General features: G+C 42.6%; 2 protein-coding genes across 3 annotated transcripts; both read right to left on the minus strand.

Moving 5' to 3' along the window:
- Positions 1 to 1,534: 1,534 nt before the first annotated feature.
- Positions 1,535 to 11,179, minus strand: DHX9 (DExH-box helicase 9; the record flags this gene model as incomplete). Its single annotated transcript, XM_084291167.1, is given in 20 exon segments — positions 1,535 to 1,562; positions 1,564 to 1,638; positions 2,429 to 2,540; positions 2,543 to 2,620; positions 3,746 to 3,785; positions 3,787 to 3,844; positions 3,972 to 4,174; positions 5,357 to 5,464; positions 5,468 to 5,521; positions 5,525 to 5,555; positions 7,005 to 7,033; positions 7,035 to 7,064; positions 7,068 to 7,082; positions 7,086 to 7,146; positions 7,773 to 7,846; positions 8,001 to 8,033; positions 8,037 to 8,095; positions 8,294 to 8,336; positions 8,338 to 8,511; positions 11,162 to 11,179. Coding segments are annotated over 20 exon segments (1,323 nt in total).
- A 1,795-nt stretch (positions 11,180 to 12,974) lies between these two features.
- NPL (N-acetylneuraminate pyruvate lyase) lies at positions 12,975 to 23,537 on the minus strand. Of its 2 annotated transcripts, XM_084291099.1 has the most exons (12): positions 23,496 to 23,537; positions 23,113 to 23,181; positions 21,671 to 21,744; positions 20,524 to 20,611; positions 19,696 to 19,753; positions 19,525 to 19,600; positions 17,896 to 17,988; positions 17,260 to 17,408; positions 17,064 to 17,110; positions 16,043 to 16,127; positions 15,170 to 15,209; positions 12,975 to 13,995 (listed from the first exon to the last, which is right to left on the minus strand). In XM_084291099.1, exons 2-12 carry the CDS (start codon positions 23,175 to 23,177, stop codon positions 13,844 to 13,846), a joined length of 927 nt encoding a protein of 308 aa, XP_084147225.1. In that variant the 5' UTR covers positions 23,178 to 23,181; positions 23,496 to 23,537; the 3' UTR covers positions 12,975 to 13,843. The 2 variants fall into 2 exon arrangements, with proteins under 2 accessions (XP_084147225.1, XP_084147224.1); XM_084291098.1 differs by lacking the exon at positions 12,975 to 13,995 and having other exon boundaries at positions 14,843 to 15,209.
- Positions 23,538 to 25,104: the final 1,567 nt, after the last annotated feature.

Genomic DNA, 25,104 nt, shown 5'->3' on the forward strand with positions numbered 1-25,104 from the left:
TGCGCCCGGCCAGCGTAGCTCTTCCTGTGGTCAGGTATACATGAGGTAAGGGAGCCCAGCCAGTCTGGCCCAAAACAAAAACATTTACGTACACATTTAGTGTGAACTGGAGCACTTTGCTCATCTTGTTCATACAAGAGTTTCTGCACAACAGTAAAAACAGCCTGACTGTAGGAAACCCTTACCAGTAATCTGTGCCTCCACTCCTGTTCCAGGTCACTTCTCAGGTCCTAGTCTGAGAGGTGAGGAGGAAACCATACCTCACTGGAGTTTTGTGGGGCTTTTTATCCCTTTTGCACTGGTATACTTCTGCAAACACAAGTCAGCCAGCAAAGCTCTGGATGTCTGGAATCCACAGGCTATAATTTCAATGAATTCTAATTAAAAAGGCACTCTCACATGTTTTTGGAATAATGAAGCGTGACTATTTTGGAATAGGAATGTAAACAAACACTGCCTCAGATTAAGGGCACAGTTCACGTCAGGTTCTGCAGACACGAGAACCATCACATACAGCAGTCTTGGAAAAGGTATTCCATGTTCCCACATCATCTGAATAAGCAAAAGAACTCCTCAGCTGCTGGGCCATGAAGTGCAACACAGCATGCACTAAGACAGTGGCTGGCTGCAAAGGAACAAAGTACTGCCTGGCATAGACAGAAAACCACTACAGCAAGGCCTATTTGCACAGTTTATTAGACAACAAAGAAAAATCCCCACTGAGTCCAGGTTCTGTAACTTGAAATTTGTTTAGCAGAGAATGGTTTTAGACAATGCTGAGATTTCTTCAGAATGCCTTGTACTTCCTACAACCAAAACTAACAACAGATGGCTTCAAAATCTAAATCCAAATCCTATACCTGCTTATATGATCATAGGGATATTTACTTTGTTCCTCACAAAATACACTGAAGTGCATGTCTAAGGTGCCCTTTGTTTTGATTCTAAACTAGTAATGGCTCACAAGTGTGTTCATTTTCCTCTGCCTAAGAAGACTAGAATAAGGGGCAATAAATGGGTGCAAGCACAGCTGAATGTTTGTTTTGTTTCTAGAGAAAGCGATGAAGAAGTTTGCCCAAAATAAAGTTGGATTATCTTGTCTATGAAAGTCATTGTGGTTTGGAACAGGCGATGACAGAGCTTTTATTCCTGAGAGCTGTTTGTCCTTCCTGTGGAAACAGGCAGTGATTTGTCTCCATCAGACCCTGAACATGACAATTTTACATATGCTCAGACTATTGACCTTGCAGCAAAAGCCTAAAGCTCCTTTCCACACCAGCCACAATTCTCCTGGTGATACTAGCTCTGGGCTTCTGCAGCCTCTATGAGCAGTGAGCTGACAGCTTGAAGCTGCTGTTTGGGCACTTGGTGTCCCTGGGGGCAGAGGCGGTGAGTGCTCCCTGTCCCCTGAGCTCTGACGGCATGAGCCAGCAGAGGCAAGCTAACCTTGCATCAGCAGCCATCAGGCTGATGCCTGCACCTGATGGCCTGGAGAGCTGATGGATCGCATTTGCTCGTTTGGTGGGTCCAGCTGCTAAATGATCCCCAGATCTTTAGTCACCTAAATGGAGAGCCTCCATTGCAGCATGCACAGCAGGGATGCAGGCAGCCACGCTGTGGGGCATTTTCAGCTTGATCCTAGAGCAGAAACAATTACATTAGACATATCACAACTTCCAGGGGAGAACCTGTTATGGTTCAAATTAAAGATAAAATTAAATTTGCTCTTCAGATTTAACATACTTAGGTAACACTTAATACATAATCCTTATTGCCAAAACAGAAAGATACAGAAACAAAGCAAACTAAAACTACGTGGCTCCTTAAGATCTTGAAAGGAACAGGCCACAGTCAAACATACCAGTGAACTAAACTTAAGCAATTCTTCACCTTTGTTTTACAGGCTGGGAAGTTAAAAAAAAAAAAAAAAGACATCCAGATGGTATTTGGTCATGGGCATAAAATGCATGCTGCCAGAGCCAAATGACAAATCTTTAGCATTTCTCTCCTCCAGCCATGTTTCTGACACTTAAAAATAAAGTTTTCCCAGCCTCTCGCTTAAGGGAAGGTGCAAAATACATAGTATCTCTTATTCAAGTTCCAATTAACGTAGATTTTCATGGCAATTACCTAGTGTCATGTTTTCAGTTTAAGCAGAAACCACTACACATGCTCAAAAAAGGGACACTTCTTAAGAGGCTGTCCTTACAGCAAGAAACCTTGCTAATACAAGGGTTATTCACAAAAATCTCTTTAGGGCACTTCCCAGGCAGAGTGAACCCTAGTGTTGCACACAGCTGGTTTCAAGAGGAGACCGCGCACATCAGGGTATTGCCATCATGGCACCTCGAGTAACTGCACAGGCACCGCAACCAGGCTTGCAGGCTACTTTTTTTCCAAACACACACACAAAAAAGGTGGTAAATACTTGATGTTCTGGGTGCTGAGAGGGCAGCTGACAGATGACTTGTGGAAGGCATTGTGCCCCTCAGTGTTAAGAATTTTCCTCTTCTCCTTGTGGCAGCAGACATTGGGGTAGACCCAAAAGCAAGCAAGGAGATTACAACATCTAGATTATTATCTGGTCCAGTGCTGTTAAATGGTTGAGTCATCAAACTTTCTGTTGACAGAGAACAGAAGACTGGCTAGCATCCATGGGTCATGAACAGCAGTTGTTTAGGATCCTGGATCAATGCATTTTCTGATTCAATCAACTGGCAGATGGGCATCTGCTCTCAAACGACCTCTGCACTCAAAGCATTTCAGTTCTACATTTAGTTTCCAATTAATTCATGGATAGCAAAAAGCTAAAAAATACTACTACAAAGAGGTATTTTTCTCTCCCAAGCTCTTCAAAAACGAGGAGCGAGAGGTTTGCCCAGAATGTGCTGTACCACAGTATGTTTCCTGTCATTTGTTTTGGAGACAGATCTTTTGGGGGAGGTCAGAATGGATGTTTTCATTAGCTTATTTGTTACAAACTTCCCCAGAGTCTCTGGTGGCTTGTTTTCAGGTCATCTTGCCCAGAAATAAAGTTAAAGATAAATGCAGCAATGATTCTAACAGCATGAGGAGAAAAAAAATAATTTAGGAAAAAAAAAAAGAGAGAAAAAATAACAAAGGGAGAGGATCATTTGCAGAATCCTGCCAGCCATGCCATATTAACTAAACAAGCTCCTCAAGGACATGTGGCAAATTCAGAACCTGGTCATCAGTTTTAAAATAGCAATTTTGGAAAATTGAATAATATGTCACATTATTGCACATCTTTCCTGCTGCACAAACCCAGAAAACCAAAGGACACATAGCACGATGTTTAGATCACACAGACTCCCTCAGGCTAATAAAAAGGAGTGGAGAAGCACAGTGCTTACAGAACACGTTTTATGGATGCAACGAGTGAAGAACAAAGAAAACCAGAGAGGTAACTCTCTAAGGAGAATTAGTCAAACATAATTTTAATCATGAAGCCCTAATGCCAGCCTCCAAAATCGCCCTATATCGCACCTCAGCCATCACAACATCTGTTTTTCTGTCTGTTAGGCAACTATAAGAAAATGAGAAAGCACTAAAATTTCATCTGAACACAGCTGTAAAGGCAGAAGATATTTAGGGTATGCCTCTATGGTTGTGTGTTCATCATAGATTATCTTGTTTATTTATCTCTCATCTCAGAATGAAAAACACGATCATAAATTGCTATGTCCACGTAGAATCTCATTCTCTAGGAAGACAGAACTGGTACCTTTCAGCTGGACTATTGCTTTCCAAGTCATTCGTAAGCATAGCCATGCTCAGTCTTTTGTGTTCACAAAATCTTTTTCCTGCTTCTTCACCACCCATTCTAGAACACAGATTGAATTAGCGGTCCATGCAAGAAAAGGATTGACAATCTGGCTGTTAAAGCAGCCAATGACATATCTAGTCCAGTCACACAACTGCTCACCATAACTTCTAAACAGATTTTGTACCTTGCATCATCCCAGGCTTGGAAGACTGAGAGTGAAGTTAGGCTATCTGAAAACCTGCTCCCAGCACAATTCCTATGGACACAATCCGGCCATTTGCATTCACTGATGGTAGGTTTGGGGAGCAGGTGGCTACAGGCAGTACAGACAGCATGTCCCACATTGAAAGAAACCTCAAAAGGCATCAGAATGGGGTTTATCAAACCCTTGGCAACAATAAAGTCAAACAATTGCAGTGGCTGTTTACAGATCGAAGGGTCTCATAGGTGTCCCTAACTTTCTGACCATTTGACCATAAGCATTAACTCTGCTTCATAATTTCATGTTCTCTTGCGCTCTCTTGCCCTCTCTCTCTCAAATTTGCATGCCAAAGAAAACCAGCACAAATATAATCTTTAAAAACTCTTAAGAAACCAAGGAAAAATGCAGACTTACTGTTTACATGCTCTACAGACTCAGGCATCAAATACTTTGGAAAACATCAGCCTAATTAGACCATTTACATTTCTTGCCTCAGCAATAAAATGGGAAAGCAAGCAAACAAAGAACTCCTTAGCCACCATCAAATCCATTTTTTAGTACCCACTGATCTCAAAATCCTAAAGAAATGCATTTCTTGTCAGCGAAGTAATAAAGCACTAACCATTTTCAGATCATTAAATTTGAATGCATATCCCTTCAGTTTTTATTCTGGTCTCCCCTTTATGTACAAGCATTGTAGTCTCTTTACACTTTTTTTTTTCCCACAAAAGTCATCAAATAGATATTTCAGTTATTGGAAATGTTAAGAAATGCTTATTTAGTGATATTTACAAAGCATGCTTAGGTTTGAGATCACTGTTTTAAACCTTGCTTCTTTTTACTCATATTCTAGCTAGTTCCTTGAAGAAACTGGGGAGACTGCTTAACCCCCACTTCAGTTTCTTTTTTAGGAGGATATTGATTGATGTTTGCATATTCAGAAACTGGAGATTTAACTACTTCACATAATACTGAAAACTCAGGTTAGCAAACTGTGGAAAGTAGTAATTATACAAAAAAAAATACACAACAGTTAATCTCTCCTTTTTATTAGTTTTATAGTAGCTCTGTTAATGCCTTAGGCACTAGACTGAATCTATGTCATACACAACAGTGCCACAGCTGGAAAACAGGAAGCTGGAAGCTAGCATCAGTCACTGGTAAAATAACAAAACAAGCCTTAAGTTTAAAGGCTCAAATTTATTAAAGGAAAGAAAATCCACTTGGGAATTCAAATATTTCTTCAGCTGGAAAAAGACATTGCCACCCACACAATCTACTACAAAAAGCTACTACACAATCTAGCAAGAGAGATGTTAAAGCAGCTTGTAAATGACCACCCTGCATGGGAAATCACTTGGACTCACCTTTGTTAACACACTACCTTGTGGACAAACGGTGGTACCTCTTAGTGTGCATTCTGCTTCCATCACTGCACCCAAAGGTGGTGGTTTTATTGCTTTGGCCAAAAAATGTTACATTCCTCCCAACTGCAGCAATTTGATGCTCAAAGCTATTTCACAAAATGGCGTTCAGAACCTTTCAGGTGTCATATGAGTTTGAAGTCTGGAATGAGAAGACAACAAAAAGCATGCATTTTTTTGAACATGCACTTTGATCACCATCATGGGTCATTCCATCAGCATGAAGTATCACCTCCTCAGCCCCCCAAGCAAATACTGTTTCCTAGTCAATCCATCCACACTTACTGTACTCTTCTAAGAGTATTTGTTTTCCATTCTTCTCAATTCTTATCTCAGGGAAAATGTAAAATGTAAACGCACAGAGGGTACAGCCCTCACATCGCCAGTACCCAGTCTGGTTTCTAGCATGAGTTGACCATGCAAAGAGTCAGCTTGCAGCATGTTTGTGTCCAGCCCCAAACACGTCCCTTTCCACTTGTCTCCTACATGGCTAAGGAAGGACTTCCATTTCTGAGAAAACAATCTGCTTTCTGATGGCCTCATATTAGCACTTCCATATTTGTTCTTCTCTCAGCTCCATACCAACTCCACCTGCATCTTTCTGCTTTGATCACTAAGAGTAAGTATTTTTTTGCTGCGTACTTTCCAAGATTGTTTTTCTGGTAGCAAAAAGATCTGTTAGAAAGAGAGAGAGCTCTTAAGTCTCTATCTCGGGCACAGCATTGTTAGTGATCATTTAGCTTGCTGGTTGAAATTATGAACTCCCAGGAATGGCTGTTCAACAATGTTGCTCAATGTACTGAGCAACAGACAATAGAAAATGTTTCAGAACACCACAGATTTCACATTCTGATAGCATCAGATTTAGTTGGTATCTCTCTCTGCATAAGTCCACAAAACACACACTTTCCTTATTAGACACCATGGATCTAGCAGGTTTTGTTTCTACATTCCCCACAGGAAAGTAACCTTCAAGGCATGAAGACCCATGATGGCTTCAGTAGCCTAATATCAGTTTAAGGTCAAATATTATTTTTTAAAATCACTGCATTGTGCTAGAATAATATCTACTAGACTAGATCTAAAAAATCAGGTCAATTTAGGGGAGGTTTTTGATCAACTGATACTTTTAGAGGTTACAAAAAGTTGAATTATGGTTGCATGTTCAGAAACTGGAGAGCAGATAGAGCAGCTATGCTCCAACTGCTACCTGAAAGGGGCACTGTAGGTTTCCCGAGGGAGACCAGTGAGTGTAACAGCTGTGCAGACTTCTGCAACTGGCAAAAAATTTCCATGGCTCTAGTAAACGAGAAACAGTTTAACCAATAGAAGATCCCAAGTTTCAGCAGCAGGGAAGGTGGAGCAGTTCAGCAGCAAGAAGGGTCTTCCAGGCCACAGAACGAGGATGGAGAGAAAAGTAACAACTGTCTTGCCTTATTTTTCCCACCTAAGCAAAATAACTGAGATGTCCAAGAATTCATGCATCTCCTTTGTTTCCTCAATTTACTTCCCATGTTTGATCAGAAGTAGCATGGAACAGTTTTTAGAGAGCTCTCCAAAGTTATTGTATTTCTGAAGGACAAAGCCTCACCCTTCAAAGAGAGTTCTACTGCACAGAAAACACACACACGTGTCCAGCTCTTCCTTTCCACTACTCCAAATTAGTTTTTTATGCCCAGACCATGGCGCAGTTTGTTATGTTATTGTGAGCAGTGAACAGCTTCACTTTTTGTCTGTTTCAAAAAGAGCAGAATATCGGATGTCCCTCATCTTAAGTCCTGCCAAATCAGCTCTTATTTTCTTCCTTGCAGCCACACTGCTTCTAAGAAGCAAACCGCCCCTGTTGGACTAGCTAAGCTTTAGCTACTTAGCCATCTGTCTGAAACTAAAGCACCACACTATTTATAAAGCAGTGCTCTGGGCTATACACAGAATGAGATTCTCAGAGCTGTCTTAAAAGCTTAAAATTCTAATGCAATTAGTGAGATCCCTATGCGTAATTTGCTCAGAGAACATGCATAGCAAGACAGGAGCCATAATAGACTACAAAATTCTTCCTATTTTCCACTGGCTATATGCTCTGTGTTTTTAATACTCATTTGGCAGCTCACATATTTCAAATTCGCATGGAGACCCAGTGACACCTCACATGAATGCAGATGACCAAAAGCAGCCTACTGAAATGCCAGCGTGGTTTGTAACTGTATGGAATGGCTAAAGACAATGCACATTTGTCTTCAGGGAGCTAGAGTCCTAAATTCAGCTCTGTGACTATGGGAACACAAGGCAGTTTTGTGTGTTCAGAAAACCTTTTTTGCATTCCAAAGAACAGCATTTACAAAACAAAAAGCTGTTTCATTTGCAGCAGTCTATAAGATAGAGCACATCATTGATGGTAGTGCTGGTCCCCACCACAGCAATAGATAAAATAGCCTGTACAAACAGGAAATGTGTACTGAAATAGTTGGTCTGAAAAAGTTAAGGATCTTCTGCCAGATAAACTACATAACCTCTGTCAAAAAATTCAACAATATATTCTGCAACAGCACAAAGTATGTTAATGTCAACACAGAAAAGGCTCTCATACTTGCATTACTCCAGGAGGCATGGGATGAAACACTCAACACTGTTCCTCCAAAGGAATCTGTGAATGAAGAAGTGAAATTCTATACTGGCAGCTTTCTACAACATGAAAACAAGAAAGTCTGTTACTGTGTAAATTTCCTTTCTTCTTTGCCTAACATAATTATTTCTACCCATTCATTTTCATGCCAAATCAATCCAATTCTCCAAGTCACTTATGCAACTCTTGTCTTTACACACAGACAGATGTTTCCTTTGGAAAAGAAGATTAAATACAATAAACACAGTGGCTTGTACCAAAGCCTGGATTCATTTCTATAGGCTTCTGCATTGTATATATACATCAAGTTCCAGCCAGGCAAGGAAGCAAGAACAACTCCCAAGACATTCAGAGTCCTGATGTACATTAGCAGAGCCTCAATGAGTTCAAAAGAAGTTTCTTTCTCATTCAGCTGAGAGAAGAAACTGTGTACTTCTGGACCACATTCATCACTGCAAATAAGGCTCCAGTTGCCCTACAAAAAAATAAAAGGGAAGGGAAGGGAAGGGAAGGGAAGGGAAGGGAAGGGAAGGGAAGGGAAGGGAAGGGAAGGGAAGGGAAGGGAAGGGAAGGGAAGGGAAGGGAAGGGAAGGGAAGGGAAGGGAAGGGAAACAATATAAATTTAATTTACTCAACCTGTGAAGACTGGCTGGCCAGACAAACAGGAAAATGGAAATAAAGACAATCTCAGGCACTGCTCACAGAATGACTCACAATGAGCAGTTCAAATCCTGCCTCCCCAGCTTTCTATTACAAGAATGGTGTTGCATTTCCATTGCATTAACTTGTAACTCAATACAATTTTGCAGCAGGAAGCTAGCAAACTAATTTAACTTCAATTCAGATGAACGAGTATAATGTTTAAATAAGAAAATTCAAGACTTCTCTCAAGAAAAAATTATTTTTAAAAATTCCAAATAATTGAGCTTTGGAGTAGTTTCAGATCTACAAATTAAAATACAATTGTATATGAAAATTTAGAACTTTCTGACACAGATCACATTATTTTAAATGTTTTTTGTTCTTTAGAATCAAGAGAATACCAGAAATGTTGCAAGTGAGACTCATGGAAGACTGCAGTAAGGACATTTTCTTGTATTCCTTAAAAAAGAACCAACCAAACAAAAAACAAAACAAAACAAAAAACCATCCCAAACATATTTATTCATAAAAAAATATAAGTTTATAAAACTGAAAAAATGGAAACCACAACAAAATCTAGCAGCAGCAGCATGCATTATTTCTGGCCACAACACGCAATTGTTTCACTAGAAACAATGTAAGCTCTGATGATTTTTTTGACTATTCCAAATGTGTAAAAATCCAAAAACATCAATTATTTATGCACAATCTGTTATGCGTGATTTTTATTTAGGAGGAGGAGCACATGTGAATTTTCTGGTGGAACAGGCAGAAACCCAAAAAAGGGTAACACCCACCTGGGTCCAACTGAAATTTAACACCCTCCAAATGCCTTCAGGAAGATTCTGCCAAACTCATTTTTCCTATAGGAGATTCTGCTACAAACAAAGTTAGTTGTAATGAAAAGATAAATAAAACGTCCTCAAAGCACATTTCTATAGAAGCAAATATAAGTATATTTAAGATTTATTTGCATACAGGCACCTACAGTCACCCAAACAACCACTGCAAGCAGTTCAGCACCCTTTCAATTCGCAGTGGTACGTCAACACTTAGCTAGATCATAGCAATTGTAAACCTTGCACGTCCATGAAGAAGTCACTCACATCTCAGAACCAAGGCTCATCACCCTCATTTCAAGATTTAGGGATGTTACCACTCTGGATAAAATGGTGTACAAACCAAGTCAAGGGCAGCAAAATGAACAGAGAAGGAAGAAACTTCAGAAAGGAATGTGGAGACACCCTATTTTTCTCTCAAGGACTTTAATTGCTCTCTTTTAAATGTTAGTGGTTCTGGTAAAGAATTCTGCTTTAACAAGTGGCGCTGTGGAGCACTGCAAATAAGTGTGTGTAGCCACTGTCACCAAAATTATTTCTAACCCTTGATACATAGCAGGTGACTAAAACTACCAAACTCGCTGTGGTCAGGCCCAATTCGAGTCTATTTATATTCTTCTCAAATCTCCTTTTGGAAAAACATGGTTCAGACACGCATTGGCATTTTCCAAGGTCCAGTTCTAACACAGCTCATCATTTAAGTCCTCTACTTCTGAAGGTCTAGTATGGAAAAAAGAAAGTTCCATACAGCATTCTATAAAAGCATTTCTACCCCAAAAGGTAGCCCTGACCTACTGAATTTCAGCAATTACAAAATCAACTGCTTCAGCACCCACGGCAAGCTAACAAATACTGTTCCATATCTTACATCCAAGACAATTCAAAATATTCTATATGAATACAAACACACAAACCAACAAACAAACGAAAAAAAAGAAAACACTAACGCCCTTAGGAAGTGACAAAACCATGGTCTATGATTACACTTTGAATTCTTCCCATTTTGAAGCTAACAGATCACACCACCTCCACTCTATTCAAGATACAGAGCATGCCATCACTGCTTAGGATCTAGCCGTGCAGCACACGGCATTGCCATGAAACTAACTGGTCCATCAGAAATAACACAGCTCCTATTAACAAAGGGCTTCATCCAGGCTAATGAGGCATGGACACTGCTTCCACTACCCAAACTATGTAACTTAGATACATCTTTAACAGGACACTGCAAAAGGACTCTTCCTTCCCCTCCCAACATTCAATACATAGCTTCATGCTTTAGTTACTGTACTCCAAAACTGTTGTAAAGATAAGAGGCACCTTCCTCCTCAGCTTTTATGTCAAACATCATAACAAGCAGTGATCCCACTACACAGGAGGAGCTACAGCAGAAGGCATCTGTGGTTTAGAAAAATCATCACATTTTCAATGTCTGGTTTGAAATGTCCATGATGGTGCTGTTTCTGTGTGTTTGTTTTTAATATATACAATATTATATATCACAATGTGCCATTTAAAAACAATTCCCAGTGTCAGTATTGGTATTAAACATTTTTATATTCACCTGTGAAATGCACTTTCCAGGAACTGTGAATTCTCCCCCAGATTCACCAGTTAGGCAGAGCAAAACACAGCTGTTTTTACCAGATCATCCTCCATCATTCACCGTCTATATTCCAGGCTTCCAGCACTGCAAGCAGAAGCTCTGCAGGTTCACTTCTCTTCACTGCACACGGGAGCCAAACTGAACTCCTGAAATGAAATGCACCTGGATGCACAGCACTGCAATCAAAGATTAACCTTTGGGAAGAAGAAAGAGAGGCTTACACCAAAAGCAGGAATTTTGTCCCTTTTCATTTCATTCACCTGAACTAAGTGACAAAATCTCAAACATCGTTCTTTGTGGAATTGCCTGTGACAACATAGTTAAAGCCTTCCACCTGAGCCTGTAAATAAAGAGACTTGCTGCACATACAAGTTAAAGTGTCTTGAAAATCAGTAATTAATACAGAAATACGAAATTCGACTTGCTAATAAGCACAGAATAAATATTAACAAGCATTATTACATATCATTGTATATATCTATAGCTATCTACATAGATAGACACAAACGTTCCCATAGGTTTTGAACATATAGCTTGTGGCCAGAAAATATACCTATTAAAGAAAACGCCTGCAGTCCGTTCCCAGGGAGTGTGAGTGTTTCCCGAAATCTCGTTGAAGAAAATGAATCAGTGCAGGGAGGGATACTGCCGAAACACAGCAGCGAACTTTGCACAGCTTCACCTTCCTCGGCCTTAACCCCAAAGCCCCAGACGAAAACACCAGGAGCGAGCTCGTGCGTCCTCTGCTGTTGTTCCTCATGATGACAGCGAGCAAGGCTGTCAGAAACAGAGCCATGCTTTGGAATAGCAGCCTTACACCCTGCTAGCTTGACTGAGAGGCTGCTACAAAGCTTGAACATAGGAAGCTTATTTAAAATTCAGACCAACCAGACATTTTCTACCTGTTTTTTCTGCGACCACTGCCCCTCATTTTAAATCGTTTTCTTCCCTTTTACATCCGTAGTCAGCAACTCTATTTCATCTCAGCTTCACATGCATAGATCGTTTATGCACTTCTGACTTCTGCTCTTTGTTCTGCTGAGCATGTGAACGGTTTTAACTAAAATACAATTTCTTCTTCTGGGAAAAAACATAACAAAACAAAACAACACCCCAAAACAGGCAGATTTGCAACAGTCCAGCCAGCCTCAACCACAGTTTTGTACAACAGCATTACCAGTAGATTGCATCCATTCTTTGGTGTTGTCACACAGGTAGCTAACACTCATTTCCTCACCACCAAACACACTTTTCTGGGATTCTGCTTAAGAGGTTCCAAATAACGGGTTTTGACTTCCAGCACTATCAGTTTGCCAGGAAAACGGTAACACCAATGAAACTGGGTTTAAAACCATTGCCCCATATCACAAAAATTATAAAAGGGAATGTTTTAGGGAGCACCCTCCATTCATCCGTTAAGTGTCTGTGAGCAGTCACTAGCCCTCAACACACAAAAAACCTAATGGTTCAACGAGCTAAGTGAGCACACAGCCTCCTCTGGAATAACGTGCAACCTCAGCCTCAGTACCTTAAGCCTCGCTCAGTATCACTGTGCTTCCCAGACTTGTTACTGGGTTTTTGGTGGGGAAGATGAAGGAGGAGGAAGGGTACAATGACAGATTCAATGCTCAGTGCAAATCTGGTATTTCTTACAACTAACCCACAGTACAAGTACCTCGTGCCAGAGTCAGCTCCTTCCCAAAGCCAACCTGAATTCCAAGCTTCTGCTGCCACAGTCATGACTCCTGGAGCCAAGCACAGAGCAGTATTGTAACACCACACACACCAGATGGCAATTCAACAGATTTTTTTTAATGCATTTCAGCACAGGTTCAGCACATGACCATAGTTCTTTACAGCTGATGTTTTAAAATAAGAGCGTTTTTCCATGCTACTTTCCCCTGACAAAGATCGGTGCACTTCGCACTCACAGGCAGGAAGCAGGGATGTTCTGGCTGTCACACCGCCAAGCTTGCAGCCAGCTGGGTGTCTCCAGGCACCCTCTGAGAACCCAGTTGCCCACACCGAGCTACCACGGGTCAGAGCAGGGGCTCCCCAGGCATCCCACCCACTGCCAGCTGCAAGCACCGGGCAGCCACCCCACAGCATCACCCCGTGCCTCCCAGCTGCAGCTGGGCAGCCGGAGGGAGAAGCAGGAGCAGTGTGGGGCTGAGGGACACAAGGAGGCAGGGCCACTGGTGTGCTGCGAGGAAAAGGCTGCAGTAGCACCCACTCATTAGAGAGCCAAAGGCTGTTAGAAAAGTCTTGTTTTAAATTGTGTGTTAAGTGAAGGTGTGCAAAGGCAACGAGAGGAGGCACAATCGGTGTCCCAATGACTTTGTGACAAACAAGGAAACACCAGCCTGAGCAAGCAGATGTTTAAAAGAGCAATGTTTAAAACAGAGTAGTGTTTAAAAACACACTAGTGCTGGAGACGCTCAGCAAGGGAAGACAAAACATGGTCTAAGTGGAAGGAGGTGCAGGCCTTTTTTTTTTTTTTTAAGACACCAGCTGGTCCTGGGCAGTGCAGAGCTCCACGGCAGCAGAGCAGAGTTACACGAGAAGGCGACTATGCATGTGCCAGCTGTGCCCGGATGAGGCTCAGGCACGCTGCCAACTCCCTGAAAGAAATCACAGCCAAACCATCTCCTGGGGAATGTGCCGAGTGATGGTGAATCCCAGAAAAGGAGCCTCTACTTCCAGACCAACAGGGGATGAAGTCAGTCACTATTGGGCCACACAATGCTATCCAGCTTGGCTTTGGCCTTGGCAATGAACTCCTCAGAGGCATTAACAAGCGGAGGCCGGGGAGGTCCCATGGGGATGCCAGAAACAAAAGTCATTACAGCTTTCGTCTGTGCAACACCAAAACCTGGGCAGATGAAAGCAACAATCAGGTCACTTACAGATCATTTCACTCAAACCAGTCTCTGTGTAGGTGTCAAAAAGCAGGAGCAGTGTGACCTGCCATCGTCCAGGCTTTAAGCGCTTCTCGGAAGTGAGAACAGTGCAATGAAGAAGAGATGATCATGTTTGGAGGCAGGAAAGACATTACAGTAAAAATCAGACCTACTTATTACACTTATTTATTTAATATATTGATACTACTATTGTTTCCCTTCTACAGATAGAGAGGCAAAGTATTTTCTCAGATGTCCACTTTACTTTTTGCAACCCAACATTTGCAGCCATCCCTGATGCAACCTACAGAGTACTCACATAGAATAAAGCCTTGGGAGTAGCAACATCCTACTGGCGTGTGGCAGTGACACTAGGCACCTGCTTACACCTCTACGGGAAACTTCAGGGGACCTACCTGTCCATATCTCAAGTCTTCTTATGCATCTCTGAGCACTTGCTCTGACTTTTAACCTGAAAGTTTAGCCAGATTCATCAGGGTTTATATACAGTATGTGTAGCAAAAACACATCGGACCATTCTATTCATTATGTGAAAACCATGAAACATCCCAGTCTCCCTCCAATACTCTGGCTTGGTTGCTTTAAATTGCTTTTTAAATTACAACTTGGTTTTGTTTTTAAAAATCATTCCATTTCAGAATACTTTGGCCTTATACAGCCTGGAACTGCATTAATCTTTAATTACAGTAAGGAAGGAGAGACAAGCATCAGAGCTGTGTTATCCTACTTAGGCATCACAATCTCAGAAAAATGGCTCTCCAGAAATTATGTTAAAATGGGCTTTTGGAGGCAGAAAAAGAAAAACTAACAAAAAAAAACAAAACAAAAACCACAGAAATAGTATAAGAAAAAAGGAAAATCACAGAGAGAATCACAGAGAGTCACAGCTTTGAACCTCTTTTTGCAGCAGAAGGAAGGAAGTGACAGTGGGTTCTCTCAGGGATGCTTGGTCAGCTCCCTTTGAGCTCCCAGCTGCTATCAACTCAGGAAACTGCATAAGCAACAGTTTCTCATTGTGAAATCTTTCAGGAAGGAAATTCTGAGGGTACAGCAACAGGAGAATTTCTGGAGCATTGAGTCTGCATTTTAAGATATAGAAAGGGACAAGGGCAGTGTATAACTTACCTAGTTTGATGACAAAGTTGAGAAATTCCCCAATGAGAAACTAGAATAGACAAACAGCAGCTTATTCACCCCTTCACATTTTAAGATGTAAAAGCACCTAGAGCTGTTATGTTATTTACATACATGCAATTGGTGCACAGCTTTAAGAAAAGCCCTTGGCCACCTAGCCAGCCTGTGTGAAATACTAACTCTACTCCAGTGGAACAGGGAAGGTAGGGGTGGCTATTAGAAAGCCATCAGTCTCAGTCTCTTTACTAATGCTCAGGCTGTCTCTTGCTGCAAGCAGTCTGAGAATACTGGCAAGTCTCACATCAGGCTCTAAAGATTTTAAATCTGAACAGATCAGATGTCCTTTAGACGTTCATCTTGCAGTCATTTCTACATGTATTTTAAGGCAAAAGAAGGATGCATCAAATGTCCCAACAGGACATTAAAATGCTGAGTATAGTTTGTATACTGATTGCTCAGAACTCCTCAAAAACCTTCAAGCAGCCCAAGACCAGGAGGGGTCAGAGCTGAGCTGATTTCGGAAAGCTTTCTGCATTACCTCAGGTAAACTATCACCGGAATAGTCCTAGCCAAGGGGCTTGGCCACTGTGAACTTGTTCAAGAAAAAAGGCCAGGCCATTGCCCTCTCTGCATAGATGAGATCTAAGTGTTGAAGGATAAATAAAGAAGTCTTGGTTAGAAGTAAGTCAGTAAAGACTGGTCAAAATGCAAGGAGAGTGAATAATAAGCAGAGGGTTGGAACTAAAAGAAATTTACTCTAATAAAGGTATCTCAGTGTATGGGTGACAAAACCACATAGAAAAAAACACTCCCAGCACAGTTAAAGGAGAAAGAAGCCTAGTGGGGACAGCGAAAATACTGTACCTGATACTTTTGTGCTAATGCAAGGTCTGGCTTTGCAAAAGCTTGCAACATCAGCTTGGTTTTTCTACCCAAATAGTTGTATGTGCTGCCAAAGACAAACAAACAAACAAGCCAATCAGTAAATGCAAAGGGGGAGCTTAGAACCACTGAAACAAAGTAGCCGTAAGTATTGCCTGTTGACATTATCAGAATGCCATTGTTACCTTCCTGCAGTTTATGAATGGTTAAAAGTCAAGCATCAGAAGTATGCAAGCCCTATGGAAGAGTTTATGAGATCAGATTTCTCTCCCCATTTCTTTCCAAACAGGATTATTTTTCAAACTTACAAATAAAAAGAAATAATTGGACAATACTGAAGTTCAGCATGCTAACTGTACTAAATTCAGAATACAAACTTCCCAGTTATTTGTTCTTTTAATGGATCATCTACTAAAAGCTAAGGTGGCATAGAGGAATTCATTTAAGCAATCTCACAGCCTAGTACAAGGGGCAGAAGTCAAACCAGAAAAACTCAGCACGCATTGTTGCAGAGCCCATTTCCTCACAGACTTCTCATGTGAACTAAAGTAAATCATTTTTACCTTTCTGGGTTTTGGTTCCTTATCCATATAATGAAGATAAAAGCAATTTCCTACTTTGAAAAGTTGCCATGAGCATAAAGAAATATGCTGAAACCTAAGGGTAGACTTAGTAGCATGGTTTAGTGGTGGACTTTAGTACTAGGTTAAAGGTTGGACAAGATGAGAGATCTTTTCCCACCTGAATGATTCCATGATTCTGTGGTCAGCTCACAGACTGCAACAATAACCACCTAAACTAACCCACTCTGAGGTCCCAGATGGTAGTCAAGCATCATAAGCACTGGAGCTAGCTTGTCTGTCTGTTCTGTACCGTGCAGCTTTACCCTAGAGAATCCCCCAGCACCGTGACGGAGGACAGTCACAGAAGCACCGTGCAGACAGTGGAAGATACACCAGTAAGGTGTGTGTGGGAGGGGGACGGGAGTCCAAGCCATACTGACCTTCCAACTGCTCCGTTTACCCCTACTGCCAGTGCACCCAACAGTTGCTAGTTTGGCATGTGGGGAGAAAGAGAACATTTTTACTTTATTTAACAAAAGAAAGAGGGAAAAAAAAAAGGGGGGGGGGGGGAAGCATAGCAAAACTAGCTGGTACTGAATGTCCAGGATTATTTTTTTCCTCAAGGGAGCCTCTTACCTCATCCACCCCATAGAGAAATGCAAACTGTTCGCTCCCATTCTTGTTTATACACTGTGCAAGGTCCAAGAGGTCTGTGTCGCTAAACTTCACACCCTGGAAGGTGGGGATCTGCTCTCTTATTCCATCCAGCAACTCTTCAACACGAACTGTGCATAACAGCAGCCTCACATGAAGAAACACATCCCTGCTCTGGGAGATTTCCCTGTTTCCTCCCCACTTAATATTTACAAGTTAATCACTTTTGGCCTAAGCTTGGTAAACTACATAGTTCTAAACTGACCCATCAGACAACGCCAGTGTCATTACTTCCCAAAGTTACAACAAAGGCATTTTCTCTGAAACATTCCTTTTGCCAGATTAGAAATAAAAACCATGGATAAGTGAAAACTGAGCAACGAACTGGCAACAAAGAATAAATATAAATTCATACACCCAGAAACACCACATAACCTGGTGCCTAGGGCAAACAACTTATGATCTGTATTCTATTCCTTATTCCTCTGCTAAATATTTTGGGGAAGGATGCTAAGCAGAAGCCCCATACTGCTGGTAGGCCAGTCACACCAGCTGCTAGGGTTTCTCAGGATGCTACATGTCTAGGCGCTCAGGAAGAGCTGACTAAGAAGTACTTACTCTTTACACCCGTCAGAGGAGGAATGTGATAGTAATAAAATGGAACCCCAGGGGCTTCAGATGCAACTTTCTGTAAGAAAGCAACCAGTTCATCTGGAAGAAAACAACCAAGTACCCCCGTAAGACAAGGAGACCAGCCGCAGTGACAGAGTTCAGATGCACAGCAGACAGGGTCTGGGGATAGGCCACCCACAGTTTGCATACCCTGTACAGCCAATAATATAAAAACCTGCACACATCACAAAAATCAACTGTAACACAGCTCAGTGGAAGACCCTAGGGAAGGCAAAGGTATTTATTGCAAACCAAACTGATTTCAGTATTTCACACTCATTCTGTTACAGAAATACATACCCTCACACATCCAAGCCTCAGGACCTCAAACACCAGACCAAGTGGTCTCTCCTACCTGTGCACAACACAGAGGACAAGGGATGAAGTTTACATCCGCCTTACTAGGGTTCTGCTCAACTGGTGATAGCAAACAGGTCCCTCAACAACTTTTTTTTGCATCATTTTAGGAATCAGAGAGTTATTACAGTTTATATTCTTCCCGAGAATCTTTTCACTGCATCATACATAAATCTTAGACAATCTTTGTATTGGCACAGCAGGAAGAATAATGTCAAAGAGCCATGTGCTAAAACCTTGCTGTCATCCTACTACAATCACAGCAAAGACCTTCAGCTAATGTTTGTGCTGTTCCTCTGTGCTTACCAGTTTGATTGCCACTGACTGTGTCCTTGGCTATCAATTCCAGCCATTCTGGCAATCCACTCCTGTTTCTTCTGGTGCTTTCATATAAACAATTCCAGTCATAATTAGTTCAGACAAAATTCAATATTTCTATTACAAATCTTCACATCGTGGTTCTTTTACATTATGGTCATCATGTTGAAAGCAAAACCACTTTTGTAAGTTTTGAGGTAACCCTAGGTGCACAGAACCAAGAGATGGATAACCCTGCTGGGGCAAAGGTATGCCTCAAAGTCACAACCATCACCTCAATAACAAGGGACACTGCTGTATCAACAGCTTATTGAGTTGGTCAGCATCCACCAAGGGTCAGCACAGAACTGACTGCTTTCTAGAGCAGCCCAGATCAAGCACAAACTCAGTGCTCTCTGTTCAGAAGACAGGGTAGTTAACTACTCTTTCAATGAGCAACTCCTCATTTCACAACATCCTAACAAGATATATCCCAAATGGCATTCATCACACTTTTTATTGTGAGACTTCTTGAAGACCATCCTTGAAAAAAACATTCTCCTTTTAGGTTTTGTTTTCTCTTGATGCCAGACTCGGCACAGGTGTACAAACATTACCACCAGAATAGTTTCCAAAGAAGGAAGAGAGCACATGCGAGAGCTATGATAAAGGATTATTGCACTGCTGAAATGCCCATCCTTTCAGAATATTCTTCAAGATGTGGAATTTGGAAGAGAAATCTTGCAAGCAGCTGGAAACTCTTCTATTTCTCAGAGGAAAGCCACACTTCCTCCACAAGAAGCAGTATTATCATCAGTGGTCCTCAAGAGTTCTTGAGCTCTCTTTTACCAGAAAATATGGCTAGTGGCTTGAAGGCAATAGAATAGGGCCTCAGGAGGTCTGGCAATCACATCTACTCACCTTTGTTTGTGGGTTTGAAGAAGAAGGGGGCTATTACAGCAATACCGCTAGCACCTATGGCTGCTGCGTGTCTTGCCTATGAAAGAGAGAACAGAAAATACCTGAAGGTACATCTACTTTTTTTTTTTTTTATTACACACATAGTGAAAAGGAATCGTATTATATACGCACCAGGTCTTGGGACTCTGGTAGACTTAGTGCTCCCACATGAATGATCACATGATCTAGTCTGCATAAGAACAAATTCAGAAGGTTTTAGTGATGGTGAAAAATACCAGTCTGCCTAAATGAATCAGTTCAGACCAGGAAGCCACAGAACAAGAACTTCACTGGGCTAAATTAAAAGACAGCCTATCTGATCCTGCCAAGAGCATTTTCCAGGTTCCAGTCCATCAGTCCTGTTTCTGTGTTTCACCTTTATATCCACACAGACCGTAAGCCTTCACATCAGTTTATTACTGCTCACTATCTCCCTCCTACTCCAAAACACCCCCTTCTCTCCACATCTTCTGACAGCAACTAAGGAGAAGACAGAGGCAAGTGATAGAAGACTACAATAGGTGCAGGAGACAGAGAAGAGACTTGCACTTAGACACATGGCTGAAGATATAGGTTGAATTCCTTCTTTTGCCACTGACTTTGCATACTTTACACCACAGCTTCCCCCATACCAAATAATTTAATGAATATATTAAAAGGTTAAGAAATGCTCACAGGGCTTTAAATAGCCCTTTCCTTCCCTCCATCCTTCAGTCTACCAAAGAGGAGCACTCTTACAAGCTCCCCAAGGAGTAGGAATGGATACCAGCTAACTGGCAGCGACAAAAAAGCAAGCTTCTCTGAAAAAGGAGCTGGGGAATAAAGCCCAACAACAAAATACTCAAAGGAAAAAAAAAAAAAAGCTATCATCAAATGTTTCTTTTCCTGGCTATACATGTCTTAGGCAAGCCTATATAATAACACGAGATTTAGAATTCCCGTTTCCTCTCAGCTACTCACTTGTCTTTTCCTTGGCGCACCCATTCTTCTGCCAGCTGCTTCCTCTCCTGGATGCTAAGGGACAGGCCTTCTCCTGTGGTGCCATTCACTGTTTCAACACAATACAATACAGCTGCTGAGGCCTGGCCTACAGGCACTGCTTTTCCTGAAGGCAAGTACTGACAATTTTGATGAAATTAAGCAGAATTATATTTCCTCCAATTCATTTTAAGATAACAGTGGTCTGCACCAGCATCTGCAAGGGGATTACAGCGTTATCATTGCTAAATGCCTGCATCCAAAACCTGGGTATTTCAGCTGATGAAACTGTTAAACCTTCTTCCCCCAGCAATGAGACAAATGCACGAAGTGACAAGCAGCTAGCCAGGTAGAGGGACTTTCATTCCTCCATGCCCAGGAAAAGGTCTGACATTTGGTGAGTGAAACCATGTATCTGAGGCTAAAGCACCTCTTGAAAAGAAGGAAATGTCAGTATGCTCAGTCACAAAACAACAGATTAAACAAACAGCTGAAGTTATTAGCACGCTCCATTTTTCATTCTGCCGCTCTTAACTGAAATTTCGAACAGAATTCTCAGTGCTGGCTTCAGCTTAGTAAAGTACACAAGGCTGTGAACAAATGTGGTTTAGCAGATGCCGTATTATCTATCCAGACACCCCTAAGCCCTGGCAGCAGCCTCTTAGATGGAGGCAGAAGAGAAGGATGAGAGCAGTGACCACTCCAGTATCACCCAGTGCATTGGAGGGCTCCTAGAGAAGCTCACGTGGCTTTGATGAGCCCATAGGATTCTCTGCAATGCTGAGCGGATGTTATTTAAGTCAGATGATTATGTCCTGCTTGGTCAACGGGAAGTATCATTCAATTAAGTCTTGTCTGCCAGCACAGCATTATCCATTCATTGCTTCATCCAGTTACTGTATGAAGGCAATGCTTATTTCACCCCGCACAGAAATGGTGTGTAGGCAAAAGATCTCTTAAGTATTGCTTACACTCTTTCCACTGATGAATATAATTATCACTGAGGATCCCACATCCACAGTCCCTCCCATTACAGCTCTTATCAGGCAAGATATCATAGGTTTGCTATCCAGGTAAAAGGAACATAACACACTTTCTGTGGGAAAACAAAACAAAACAAAAAACTTACCAAAGATGTTCTTCACATTCTGCTCCCTTACCAGATAATCCACATATTGGCGAATCACTGAAAGATTGATTTGTCTGAAATGAAAGGAACCGCAGCAACCTTAGGAGCCTTAGCAACTCTAAGTCTCTATTTACAGAAATTTTAAACTTAGAGATAAAGTAACCAAAAATAAAGACATGTATTTCTGATGTCTTGGATTTGTACACACACAAATACCCCAAGGTATGACACCTTCAGCACATGCTACATTCCACAAGAAATTAGGTAGACTCAAACCTTTTGGACTGTTAGGGAAACCAAGAGTTCCTTAAGACCACAAATATATTTGTGCACATGCTGGCAAACAGTTAAACTATACTTGTAACTGCTGGACACAGACTGTGTAATGGTGTCTGTTGCATGTGACTTTGACCTCTCTCTCTCTCTCTCTCTCTCTCTCTCTCATTAAAGAATGAGGGAAGCAGACTTCCCTGACAAACAATGGAAACTGAATTCTAGATTTATCTTCTCTCCAGAGCAAATTTATTTTGTTTATCAGTGTGTAATTTTCCTTTGCTGTTTCCATACGTTTCCACTCTCCACATACTATGTTGCAATAAATTCAAGAAGTAATAACAAATGAAATCAGAATCAAGTTTCCTTTAAATTAAGAAATTAAGCAGTGACTGTGATGCAAATGAGTTCCCTTACTGTGATAGTACTCTGCTTTACAGTATTTTTCAAAACTAAAGGCTAATATTTAGAAGAATGTATTAGCAACTCTCAACCTTGTCCCTCAGAAACACACGTGGATCTTGACAAATCTGAGAAGCTCAGGGTCCTTTCCTGATTCCAAACAAGTCTGTCTTGCAACATCAAAATACAGTAATGACGCATCTGTTTATCGTCATTTCTTTGAGAAAGGCAGAATTTCAGCTCTTGATTTGATGTTATTTTTGGAACTGTGCAATCCCTGCAATATTTTCTTCCGGTTTAAACTAATTCTGTGCACACATGTATAAACTTAAAAATTTGCAAAAGATAGCCAGGGGTAAGAAACGGGTATACAGACATTGGATTTAAAGAATCATTGCCCAGTTCACAAGAGCTCTTCTAATCAGGACTGTGATTTGCCTTAACAAGTTTGAAAGTACTCTATTCATATGACCTTACTGTGATTTAATTTGCATCTACCAAAACAATAGAAAAGCAGGTGAAAGACTGATCCAAACTCTCCAAACCCCGACCTACAGCACTTGCTGGGGAACAGGAGGACACAGGGGCTAGGGGAACCTGGAGAGCAGTTTCTCACCTAGATGTTTCCTCCCTCATCAGAGACCTGATTTAGAAACGAACCAGATCTGATCTGTTCCCAGTAGGAAAGGAGGAGAGCGGTGGATTAAGGGAATAGTTGCCAGAGCAGTTTGACAACACTCCGTGCCATGGTGCGAGGTAAGGCTTACCCATCGGGAGTCATGGGAGTGATGGCAGCTGCCACGAGACCCTCCAGCTTCTTTCCGGGTGTCATTGAGCTGTTGGGGAAAAGAAGAGAGAAAAGTGATTCCCACCTTTAAGCTTTGTTTCGGCTCACTGCAGTTCACAACAAAACCGGACAGGCAAAGTTCAGAAGAAGTGGACTTTGCGAGGGCATTATTTTGGGCTGAGAACGGCACTTGGAGACCATTTTGACAGCTTGCTGCGGGCAGCACCATCCCGGGAGAGGAACGGGCTCGGTGCGCGCTGCAGCAATGCAGCGGGGCGGGCTGAGCGCCGAGCGGGGACCGCGCCCAGGCCGCCCCCAGACGCCCCAGCTCCCCCCGGCTCCCTTCCCCTCCTCTCCCCTCACCTCCCCGGCGGCTCGGCGGCGGCAGTGGGGGGCCCCGCTCGGCCCCGCTCCGCCTCACCCCGCCCCGCCGCGGGGCCGGGCCTGCCGGCGTGAGGCGGAGGCCGCGGGTTGCCCCTCGCGCTGAGGCGTGGAGGGGACTCGGGGCGAATTTATCGTGAAATAGCAAAGTGCAATCGCCTGGCATGCGGCGGGGGGCTGCGCTCGGGTCATACTAGCCCTTGGGTCAACCATGAGCCAGCAGCGTGCCCAGGTGGCCAAGAGGGCCGAGTGGCTTGTACCAAGAGCAGCGCAGCCAGCAGGGTTGGGAAGCGAGTGCCCCTCTGTGCAGTGAGCCCGCACCTCCAGCCCTGTGTGCGGTTTTGAGCCCCTCTCTACCAGAAGGACAAAAAGCAGGAATCGGGAGGACTGAGGGAACCGGGGCTGCTTACTCTGGAGCATCGTGCCCTGCAACTCCCTGACAGGAGGCTGCAGTGAGGAGGGTGTCAGTCTCTCCTTGTGCCAAGGCTTAGATTAGATGTGGAGAACTTCTTCACAGCAGGGGTGCTTAGGCACTTAACAGGCTGCTCAGGGCAGTGGTGCAGTCGCTTACCCTGGACTTACTTAGGAGACGTGGATGTATCACTTGGTGACATGGTTTAACGGTGGCCTTGGCAGCATTAGGTGATGGTTGGACTCGATGTTCTTATGGGTCTTCTCCAACCTAAATAATTCCATGAGTTATGGCACTGAACAAACAAGCAGAAGACAATGGCTAATGGGCTGCTAAAACCGCTGCCCACACGCAGCCCATGTGGCTTTTGTTTTCTTCTCCCACGTGTGGTTTTGCCAGATGTGTAGCACAGGCAGCGCAGTCTGGGCCCCATGGAGAAATGAAGCTCCTGCACAGCACAACTCTCCCCATCCTTCCTGGGGAAAATCAGCTGGGTTTTCTACACCTGTTCCTCATCCCTAAAGCAGGTGCAGGGAGACATTCTGCCTTCAGCATGCACTTCCAGATCTTCCATTATAATGCTTTTTCTGACTACGTAGTATCTACAAAAACAATCCCCTGTTGTTGTGTGCTCTGGGAGCACATTTTTCATGTAGTCACATAATAATCTCAGAGGTTGGGATTCTGGTATTCCTCCTCCATTCCAAAATATGCACGCTGTGGGCTATTCACGCTGTGATCACTTTCTCTGAGATTTGGCTTCACTAGCAGGTTCTTACAAAGCACATGTATTTTTCCTTTCTTTGAGGCTCTGAGAAGAGCCTTTCTCATTCTTTGAGACATCCCCTCTTCTCTGTGCTCTTTCCATCCATATGGGTAATGTGGACTCTCTTTCTCCAAACTGAACCATCCCAGCTCCATCAGCCTCTCCTTGTAATAGATTCTCCAACTCCATAACCATCTTCAAGGCTCTTCAGGGGATGGGCTATAGTAAGTCCATGTATTCCATGCAACAGAGAAGCCCAGCACCAGCTGTGTCTCTCTGGTGCTGACCAGAGGGGAAGGATTGCCTCCCCCTCAACCTGCTGGCAAAGCACTGCCTTAACGCAGAGCAGGATACTGCTGGCTCATGTTCAGCTTCGCAGCAGGACCCCCAGGTCCTCTCCTGCCAAGCTGCTT

The sequence above is a fragment of the Netta rufina genome, assembly GCF_964035555.1.
Source record: "Netta rufina genome assembly, chromosome: 8".
NCBI classification, from domain to species: domain Eukaryota; kingdom Metazoa; phylum Chordata; class Aves; order Anseriformes; family Anatidae; genus Netta; species Netta rufina.

Bases quoted from the DNA above. Each gene is read 5' to 3' on its own strand.
- NPL (XM_084291098.1), bottom strand. From the start codon at position 23,177: ATGACACCCGGAAAGAAGCTGGAGGGTCTCGTGGCAGCTGCCATCACT. The intron at 21,745-23,112 runs GTAAGCCTTACC...CTTTCATTTCAG, and splicing joins ACTCCCATGACTCCCGATGG to ACAAATCAATCTTTCAGTGA. The intron at 17,409-17,895 runs GTAAGTACTTCT...TGTTATGCACAG, and splicing joins TCCTCTGACGGGTGTAAAGA to TTCGTGTTGAAGAGTTGCTG.